At 53.0% G+C, this 10,801-nt stretch overlaps 1 protein-coding gene across 1 annotated transcript; it reads right to left on the minus strand.

The window, feature by feature from the left end:
* Positions 1-962: 962 nt before the first annotated feature.
* On the minus strand, positions 963-6,682 carry LOC129734970 (vigilin-like). The gene is made up of 7 exons (XM_055700380.1): positions 6,548-6,682; positions 5,476-5,630; positions 4,923-5,138; positions 3,075-3,281; positions 2,382-2,597; positions 1,324-1,530; positions 963-1,109 (listed from the first exon to the last, which is right to left on the minus strand). The coding sequence occupies exons 1-7, from the start codon at positions 6,621-6,623 to the stop codon at positions 978-980; spliced, it is 1,209 nt and encodes a 402-aa protein (XP_055556355.1). The 5' UTR covers positions 6,624-6,682; the 3' UTR covers positions 963-977.
* Positions 6,683-10,801: the final 4,119 nt, after the last annotated feature.

Raw genomic sequence — 10,801 nt, forward strand, 5'->3', positions numbered from 1 at the left:
CACTTCATACGTTGACTTTTCAATCGCTTCGTCCGTCTCTGGCCGGCCCCCTCGCAGGGAACACGGAAACGCAGATCGGGACTCCCCACTCACTTCACAGTTAAACTGTGTCTCTCACACACATCACACTTGCTGGGCAGCCCTCAGCCACACAGGCAGCATGTTACATACAACTCTAGGAATGCTGACAGTTTGCGTTAGCACACAAAGTACGTGTTTCAATGAACAATTGCCAAAAACCAAGTTCTAATTTTTTCTGGCCCTAAGCAGGGGCCCTCTGCTCTGTTGCCCCTTCTTCCCCCAGTTTCTTACCGGAACTAGTAACTCCAGCTCACCAGCTCCTTGACCATGGCTTCAATCTGTTCCTGAGCCACATGCACATCTTCTGTAGGTCCTTCCAAAGTGATGTTATCCTCTCCTCCAGTGAATTTGATGTGAACCTTGAGGTGAAAGACAATGGATCTCTTAAGAATTTGCCAAGATCCAAGCCAGGCCAATGCTCTTGGTCAGGCCTACACCATCCATCCCTGCCACTAAGAGATGCGCTCCTTCCCAAAAAGCCCAAACAAAATCCCCACAATTTTACAAGTCAGTAACTTAACGATTTCGGCCATATGGCAGTGCCTAGAGCCCAAGGCTCTGGTGCTGTCCCAGTTTCTGCAAGGGCTTTGGAGAAGTTTACCCATCTAGCCTTTATCTAGATACCGCCTAACTCACCAGGGAGAAGCCTCGCTGCACTCGCCATTTCCAGGTATCCTACTACATCAGTTCTCAAAACAGCACCACATAAAGCTTCCTTGGAAGGGCTCAACCCATGACAATAACATAGGAGGAGCAGTGTTTGCAGCAGTAAAAGAGAGGGTTCCCTTGAACAGCAAAGATCTGTGTCATTTCCCCCTGGGTTTACCCACGCTAGAAGACACCTCTCTCTTCCGTGACGAGTGATCTGGACTAAACCTTTTTCTACGCCGGGGGTGCTAAGCTAACCAGCTCATCCATACCTTTGGCATCTGCTGAGTTATTTTGGCCAGGTTCTGTCCTTTCTTTCCAATAATGAAACGATGAAGCCAAGAGGGGGCAGAGACCGAGGAGACGGTAAAACTGTTGGCCTGAGAGACAGAAAAACAGAGAAGCTGTTTGATGGACAAACTGGGAGAGGCCTTCACAACAATTCAGTTCCAATTCCCATGCTGCACCTCCGGTATTGACTTCTAAGCTGCACCTCTAATGGCCCAAGAGAGACCACCCCCGCTACACCTGTCAGTGCTCACAAATGTATCTTCGCGGGACCTTCAAAGGAGGCCTAGCCCATCTTGTCAGTACCTTTGCATAGACTTCAGTCAATGCTTGCCCAAGTTTCTCAGGCTCGCCTCGCAGTATCAGCGTCTCCGAGCTACTGTCAGTGGGTGGGATCTCGACAGAGACTCCAGTCTTCTCCAAGATCTCCTGCAGGGAATTCCCCTTGGGGCCGATGACATACTTGTGCTGGGACTTCTTCACCTCCACTGCAATAGTAGTAGTCTTCTTTTTCTGTAGGGGCAGAGACACTGAGGCATCAATCACAAGGGGGCGGGGAAGGACAAGAGCGACAGGAAGAGGCACAAGATGCAGTCAAACTCTGCACCCAGCAAAGAGCAAAGCCAAGCTGAGCACAGTGGCTCGGCAGTACCCTAGCACCCCTTGGACCCCTGCCTACAGAAAGCCTTGTGCTCAAAAATTCACAGGGGAAGTACAAAACTAGCATGCTGGGTCAAGCTCCCTGGGACACGGCATGCAAGAGACCACACACACACACACACAGAGGCATGTCGTTGTCGTCGTCCCCGTCCCCCCGTTGGACAACAGGGTTCAACTCCCAGCCGTCTCCCAGGCAGTGCCGTGATGCAACACTGTGCAGGCTATAAGCCGATTGTTGAAATCCAGACCGGTACAAATACAGACCTAACCACGAGGAGAAACAGCCCAGCAACCCACAACAAGGATATTCACAGCAGCGTTGGCTGTGGGAAATAAACTGGAGTGACATTCGCTCTTCAGCAACTTCTGCTTATGTAGCAGCTTTGATACTGTCAGCTGGCCACCACTGTAGACTTCACACTTCTTTCCTTCCTTAGTAGCCCCGGTGTGAACAAGAGCCAGGGGAGCTCTTGGTGGCCTGCTAATTCCCACGATACAGAAAAGCCAGAAATCTGTCACCTCCCGGATAGTATCAGCCCAGCTCCCACTCTGCCGAGTGAGGAAACGGTAGGATTCGGGGTCATGTACTGCAAGGGCTGCTGAGCCAGAGGCAACCGAGGGATGCACAAAAGTAGAACAAGAAGGGAAGAGTGCCTAGGAGCGGGTGCCAGGGGAAGGTGGGAAGCTTTATGGACCATCCGTACCTTCTCCTCATAGATCTTCTTAACGCGAGCCACAGCCTGGGCTAGTTGCTCCTTTTCTCCGGTGAAGACTATCTCGGTCTTGTTGACACTGGGTGGAGGAATGTTGATGCGCGTCCCTGTGTCCTGCATGAGCTCCCTCACCAGCTTGTTGTAAGGGCCAGCAATGAAAGGGTGGTACACTTTCTCCACGTCCAGCCGCTCCACGGCACGCTTATCCTGGAAGAGCCCACAACAGACCTTGGTGGGAACTGCCCTCTATATTACAGTCTCTGCCAGGCACAGCTAAGTTCCCAGGGGTGTCCTGCCTGACACTCTGGCCCAAGCAACCTTCTCAGTTTGCGGGCTTGTAGATCTCCACCTCTTTCAATCTACAAATACGGTTGCTGCTGCTGCTCCTTGTTTACGATATTCACCCCTGTGATCTCCTGCCTTATCCCAGCTGGCACCTAAGACGCTTCACTTCAACTATCAAATGCTTGTTTGGGCTTCAGAGATGGACAAAACGCAGCACAAGAAGTTTCAGGACCTGGCAGCGGTGCTCATACAGCCGGCGAGTGGCACAGTATACGTCTCCGTTCAGGCTAACGTTAGCCACTGACTGTAGCCACGGTGGCTACAAACTCCGACTATACCGTGGGGAAGCAAAAAGGCTGACCAGCTAATGCCATGAGAGAGATCACAGTACTGAGGTACCTGCTCAGCGGAGATAAGCAGGATCTCGTGCCGGGCCTTCTCAATCCCTTCTTTAGTGCCGCTGATCTTGATCTGGTTGCTGGGGTCATCTGGGCGGGGGATCTGCATTTTGGTTGCAGTTTTGAGCTTCAGGTCCTGCAGCCTCTCACCCTTCTTTCCAATGACAAAACGGTGGTGCTCCTTGGGGATGGCAACTGTCGCTGAAGCCTGCGGCAGAAGAACCAAGCATCTGTGAAAAGCCTTGCCTGCACTGGCAGATCCACAGGAACAGAGCCAGGGAAAGCAAGGTAGACGCTGCTCAGCGGTACTGCTCCTCAGAGCAAACACAACGCCTTCCCAGCACATTCTGTCTGAGGGCTGACACTGTACCAGCTGATCTACAGTGCCTCTATGCCAGGAGTATAAAGCCCACCTTTCCCTCAAAACCCTTCTGTTTGCACAGGAGCAGTACTCTGAATTAGCAAAGGCCTTCCGACACAGACGAGGAGGTGCCTCTCCTCCAGTGTAAGACACCAGGCAACAACTGAGATGGCAGCGCACAGCTGGAGTTTATCTGAACTCTGGCATCTGCTGCCAAGGCTACAGAGAGCAAGACGTACAGTATGACTCCTAGGAAAGAGAAATTCAACACCAGAAACCTACTGCAGGAGGCAGGCAGCTAGCAGATGCTTACCGCTACTTAAGTGCTAAGGCGTCTTCAAGTGTAGCACATGCTGCTCCTGGGACTGCTTCTAGAAGGCCCCGCATGCAAAAGGGGTCCTTCTCAATCTACCATTAAAGGGCTGCTCTATACAAGGGCTTCCTGACTTCTTCCCTTCTCACTGAGTTTTTACAGGTCTGGTAGCTGATGACTGCTATCGTGCTCCTGATCCCTGTGATTAGGCAACCACTAACAGCAATCAGACAATGAACATTCAAGCTATAATGGAAAAATAAAGGATGAAGAAAAGATCACTCGGTGTGACTTTTCAGCTCTGTGTTCCTGTCCTGAAGCTAGCCAAGCCCAAGAGAAGCTGGAATACAGACACACCTTCCAGACCTGGGGCCAGGGCAGAAGGAGCTATATTTGAGAACAGTGGCTCACGGGTCTGTGGCGGCACGACCTGAACTGTTTTTTCAGATGCACATTGTGGATGTAGGGTTTCGTTCCTTTCTCTTTCCTCTGGCAGGGTATGACACAGGGGCTGAACAGCGCTAAGCAGACATGGTATTAACATTGCATTACCTACCTTTGGCATTATACTTTAAAACACACTGCAACACCTGGCTGCGATACATCCTAACAAGAGCTACCACCTTGACTATGAGCTCAAGAACCTTAAGGTAAGAGATCAAAACCTAGAGGACTGAAGCAACCGAAACAACAGGGTTGTGGCTCCTTACCAGTGTGCCTTGAGTTACACAATGCAGAACCCTGACCCGAAGCTTTTGGCTTTTGGCAGGACTTCCTTTCCTCTACTTTTCTTTCTCCCAGCCTTCCACGTTCTCCTCTGAAGGACTTCAGGAAAAGCACAGTCCCGTTCTCACACACTACTAGCTTTGTGTGTGAGGCTCCTGCACCCCCTCCAGCACCAGCACCTCAGCACAAAGTCACTGGTTGCAACTCAAATGTTCCAGAGATCGCAGGCTCCACGCTTCATGCAACACCACGGCCTGTAATTACCTTGGAACCCTATTTTAAGCCTCATTCCCATTCCAAATTGCCAGTTGGGTGCTTTGAAAACGTACAGCAAAGCTGAATTAGTCATACCTCTTTGGCTTACAAGCACACGGGCCCAAGGGTCTCAAAGCATTTGCGAGTCTTGGGGAAGAGCAAAGACGAAGGCAGAAACAGTTAGATGCCCTCACCCGAGTCTGCAGTCGAGCGACAATCTGCTTCCGAGCCTTCGTGACTGCTTCCGCCTTGCCAGAGACCACGATCGAAAGGCCCTGGTCCTTTGCGAGAGACAGCTCCAGGTGAGCTCCCGTCTTCCGCATGATGTCAAGGCAGATCTTGGCCTGCTCGCCTTCTCCAAACTGATTCATGCCCTTGTATTTCCTCTCCTCCAGTGGCACATGGAACACCTGCTCAGCCACGGGACAGACACAAGCAGGGCACAGCAAGGTGTCAGTGTGCTTTGGATTGTCAGTGCCTCCCTCTGCAATCCTCCCTTCAGGCCTGTTCCAGCTATCTGTGCAACAGGGATGCAGAGCTTTGTCTGGGCAGTTTTTCAACACATCCCTCCCCCTCCAGAGCAGTCCTAGCATTCAGCTTCAGTCTTCCTTGTGCGCCAGGGCAAAGGACAGCAAAGAGGCAGTTACTCTGACACACTAAGGGATTTCATACTCCAGGGAAAGCTTCACTTCACCTACTTTTTGGAGGGATGAAAAGGAGGGAGATAAGACACCCACTCCCACCAACCTGAGTGATGACAGAAGCCTTTATTGGCCGGATTTTGCTCCAGGGCCCAGCAGGTTCCCGGGCAGCTTCCAAACATGGTGCTTTCTCAGGGAGCGCAGGGAAGGCTTCCTCGTAGGTGGGAGGATCCTTCTCTTCTTCAGAGTTTAAAGCTGTTACTGCGGTGAAGCAAACAAGGCAAATGAGATGCTCTCCCCACAGAAACGCCCCCATTCATAGGCAGTGCAACTCTATTGAGGCATCATCAAAGAGAGACAACAAAGGACTTGTGCACTACTATTCATCCTGCTACAGTTATGCTTGTGGAGAGCAGCCGAGTCGGGAGCACAGCTGAGCTCAGCACAGCACAGACTGCAGTAGGTGCCGCCATGGATGCAGGAAGCAACCGTGCAAGTGAATGGTGGCAGCAAACAAGCACATTATGGCCAACTTTGTTGAGAGGAGCTTCATCGGGGGACAACAGGCCAAGCAGAAGGAAATCAAAGGGACACAGCAAGGCTGTAGGTCAGAAGGGGACAAGACAGACACATGCCCAGGAAGAAGGCAGAGAGAAGCAGAAGCACTCTAGTTGGGGCAGAGTCCAGGGAAAGCCTGTAGCTTATGTTCGACTCAGCTGTGCACTGGGCTGTGCCAAGCGGGCCAGCTCGCAGCTGGAGAATGGGTGCCGAGACCCATCAGTGAGTCAGTCAATACGGTTATAATGACTTTCCCCAACACCTGGCTGAGCAAAGGAGGAAGTGACAATCCAGCACACTGATCCCACGAGGCTCTCTTGCAGCCCAATGACCCATGCTTGCACATGCCCTGCCCCACGGCTGACAGCGTTGCTAGCCAGAGCTCTGTGAAGATCTGAGGCTTGCCTCCGCCTGGCCCTGCACTGTGCAGCACCACCGATGTGCTCCTGTGGGTGGAAAGCCAGAGTCTGGCAGGCCGCCAGCCTAGGAATGGCGAACGCCGTGCCTGGACACTTAGGGGGAGCCGGAGGCATGGAGCGAGCTTGGCTAACAGCAAGGAACCTTGCCTGCGCAGTCTCTATTTAGAGGCACATCACAGGAACTCAGCTGTGTCTTCTCACCTTTCACCTGCTGCTGCGTCAAGCCACTGCGGTGTTCGGCAAAGCTCTCCTGGGTCAAAAGTGCCACCGAGCTCATCGTCGACCTCCCACGCACACACACAATCTGGGTATGCCACTGGAAGAGACAGAGGAGGCAACGCTATTACCAGCACCATTCAAGATGCACACAAGTCACTCCAGGAAGGCAAAAGACGTGTTTACTGAGCACTTTTCCAGCCGGCCTCTTGAGAAGCGCCTACAGGGCCAGTCTGCTGCCCTGTTCTCTTGCTGAACCACACAGAAACTCAGGGGGGATTTTTCCTCATAGCACAGCGGGCATCAAAACCAGAGCTCCTCGTTAAGAAGGCAGAGGATGTGCAACCTAAGAAGCCTCTTGGAAAGGGGGACACCCCAAGCTGTTAAAGCATACTCTCATTAATCTATCAAGTATTAATGGCGTGCAGTTTTAAAACCAGTCTCCCAAGGTACACATAGGCAGTGCAAGACCCTTGTGGAACCCTGGAGAGAAAACAAAAAAGAGCCCAGGATGCTGCCTCTTCCTGAAAAACTTACGCCTTGATTACCAACCGAGCATGAGCACCTGGGGCCCAGAGAGCAGCTCCTGGTGTCTCCAGCTCCTCTGCAATCCCTCCCACAACAGGCTCTACCGAGCGTGACCTTCCCTTCCGCTCCACGTACAGTCTCACAGCCCACAGTAAATACCACAGCCTCCTGGTAGCAGACTCTGCTGGAACTGCTTCTAGAACTCCCCCCCACCCCACCCCACCCCCCCCAGAAAAACAATCACCCAAACAAAAAAACTACCTGCAAAGCCCACTACAGTACATCATGCAGCCTAACAGTTTCTTCTCTCAAGGTTAGGAACATTAGGAAGAGAGGCCTAATCCTGCAGCTGGGTTTTACTTTCCTGTCTCTACTTTATCTGTTTTCATATTTTAATACAAAGAACACCTCCCTACTTCTTGCACAGACCCGTGTTGCAAAAGTTTTACAGGCTCTGGGCCTCTCAGTGACATGCTCTTGGACAAGTGAGACTCCTTACATGCTGGGTGAACATGCCTTTCCCAGCCCACTTCAGAAAAGCCCCGGACTTTCTGCAGCAGTGCATGTCTTTGTCAAGGATGTCACAGCATTTCCCTAAGGGTAATGCTGCAGAAAGAAGGCTGCTCTTGTGCTTGATCCACAGGGGCTAAAAGGCTTGTATTTCTTGTTATAGTGTCTGCTCAGGCCGTGCCTGGGTGCCCACTCCTGCTAAGGATGGGACCAACGGATCTGCAACTTCTCTCTTTCTGGCCGCAAGGGAAGTGCAAAGGCAGTTTCCAGATCCTGCCTTTACTGCTTGTCAGCTTCAAAACAGCCACGAGGACACCTGCCAGGCTCTTGCTCTCCTGCTGTAAGGTTCATTTGATAAGCTCTGCACAGTATAGGCCTGAGGATTTTCTTCTGTAGCATTCTTGAACACAAAACAAATGTGAACCATAGTTTAGTACTTTTCTTTTTTTTTTTTTAAGAGAAACAATGCTTTCACATGAAGTGGGTATTTTGCAGAAACCCACAGATCAAATTGTCAGATACCCTCACAGCCACGGCGAATGAACTTTTTCAGCCATACGCTCGCATTCAGTTTGAACATGTTAGACTGGTCTCAGTGCAGCTGCTGACTGCTCTAACCACCTGACTGGTAGCGGCCTGGGTGAATGACCTGGATCCCCGCAGCAGCACAATCCTAAGTGCACTTGTATCAGCTTAACATGCTTCTATATGCAAAGGGAAGAGTATGTTTTGGGAAAGGCAGTATCAGCGGAAATACTGTAACCAATAGCACATCTTGATTTTCTTTGACAAGGTGTGAACCGCACAGGGGGGCTTATCTGGGATGGCTCTGCACTCTGATAACAGCTGTAAAATCCAGGGTTACAGATCTCTCTTCCAATAGGCCGTACCCTCTTCAGAAGCAGCTTAATGTGCATTGGGAAAAAAAGACTAGCTACCTGACCGAGAGCAACTGCCCTTATCCTACCAAAGAAAAAGTTACCATTGTTACCGGAGAGCGGCGGGGAGGCGACTGGGCGACCGCCCCCCGCAGCCCTGTCCCCTCGGGGGTGGCCCCGGCCCTCCCACCAACCCGCGGGGCAGCCGCCACAGACAGGGGGAGCGCGACGTGACTCAGGGATTTTGTCCGTGCCCTGGGTGCCGCCGGAGCGCTCCCCGTTGCCGGCGCAGTGCGGGGCGGCCACTGCGTGGGGGAGCGGCTGGGGAGGCCGGCAGGTTGGGCGGGTGCAGGAGGCCGGTGGGCCGAGCCCCTCCGCGCAGCCCCCGCACCCCCGCTCGCTGCGGAGGGTTGCGCTGGCGGCACGTGGGCCACACCACGCCAATGGGAAAGGCCGAGACCACAGAGTGCAGTCGGGTGCTCGCTGGACATCCCGCTTGCGGAGCCCGTCTCTCTGCTGCCGCTGTCTTGTTGGAGGCAGCGCAACCCGCCCGGCCGCAGAGACGGGCCCGCACCCTCCTCCCGCTATAGCTGAGGCTATACCCCCAACCCCCACCGCCCGCCCCGCGCGGCCAGTGCCACCGCGTGCCCCGGGACCGGCCTTACCTCTAGTAGGCCCGCAGCTAAGCCTATGCTGGGCACGAGGCCGAGGGGCCTGCCGTCATCGTGGTCAAGAAGAGAGATGTGTGTGACCTCCCAACATACGGGTGGTCCCTCCCCTGTGTGCCCTTTGTCAGCCGGTTGCTAGGGGAAGAGCCCGACTCGTTCCCATAGCAACCGACCAAAGGGCACATGGGGGCGGGGCCACACCTGTGTTGGCAGGTCACGCACTTCTCTCCTCTTCACCAAGATGGTGCCCCGGGACCGGCTTTACCTCTCGTAGGCCTGCAGCGAAGCCTGTGCTGGGCACGAGGCCGAGGGGCCCGCCTCTTCCCGCCAGCTGTGCGCGCGTGGGAGCGGCGGTCGGGGTCGCTGGCTGCGCGAGGCGCGGGGCAAAGGTGAGGAGACGCGGCGGGAGGGGGGCGGCCAGCGGCGCTGCCCTCCCTCGGCGGGGCTCGGGGGTCTGCCTGCGTGGCCCCCGTCTGGAGGGCGGTGCAGGACAGCCCCTTCCCCGGCTCTCCGGGAACTCTCCGGGAAGCCCCTCTGGGGTGCTGAGCAGGTGCTGGTGAGGAGGAAGCAGCCGAGGGGAGCTGCGGGGTGGGGCACACACACACCCCTACCACCACCACCCCCATACCCACAAACACCCCCGCCCACCCCGGTCCATCCCTAAAATCCTTCATCAATTCCCACCCGTCCGTCCCTAAACCCCTTCCCCCGCCCCCTCCCCTACTCCCGTCCCTCTGTCCCTGGCATGGCCCAACTGCCCAGCACCACCAGACCACTCTGGCCCAAACACCATAAGGCAATGGTTCCCACCTGACAACAGCAAGTCGAGGAACCTTTTTTTTCCTAAATAAAGACATTTTTGCTTCATATGCTGCCCACTACACCAAATTATGTCTTGCTGACTGACTGGATACCCAGCAAAGATGAACTCCACATCAAATCGATCAAATATATCAATCATTGAAACATATCCAAGGTAGTTTCTTGTATTATAATACAGGAAAATAGCATGCAATATGATAAAAGGAAACAGCAGTAGCTATTGTGAGCGATATGACAAAAGAGCAATAGGAGCGAAGCACCAAATTGTCACTGCAAAGCCTTAACGAGACTAAGGAAAGGAGACATCACCAATTCCAACCCCAACATCACACAAGACCACCCTTTATCTGGGAGCGCCCTTGCAGCCGGCACCAGCAGTCTCTTGGGAAATGGGAAATTCCCCTGGAGAAGGTGCCAGAAAGGAATTCCCCTGCTGCTTCTCAACCTGCCCTGGCAGACATGTGAGGCACAGCACAAAAGTTCTGCTCCCTGATTTCTGTGGTGAGCAAAATTGACACGGCACATTTGCAATATTACACAGACCCAAGAAGTCACCTTGGAAAAGTAAAAGCTCCCCTGGAGAAGTGCAGCGAATGAAGAGACGGGACGCAGCTTGATGCAAGCAAGTTGTCCCTTTATTAGTGATTTTCTTACAATTATATATGTTTCTACCTTCTACATATTACACACTGATTGGTTAAATCTTAAGCGTAAGAAACACTGATTGGTTAATATTTAAGGCACACCGTTAGAACAATAGGTACTTACTAGTTTATCTTGACCTAGCAATAATTTTTATTCCAAGGTTAGGGAGTTTCTTTCTACGCAGCTTT

The sequence above is a fragment of the Falco cherrug genome, unplaced genomic scaffold (genome assembly GCF_023634085.1).
Source record: "Falco cherrug isolate bFalChe1 unplaced genomic scaffold, bFalChe1.pri U_21a, whole genome shotgun sequence".
NCBI lineage: Eukaryota > Metazoa > Chordata > Aves > Falconiformes > Falconidae > Falco > Falco cherrug.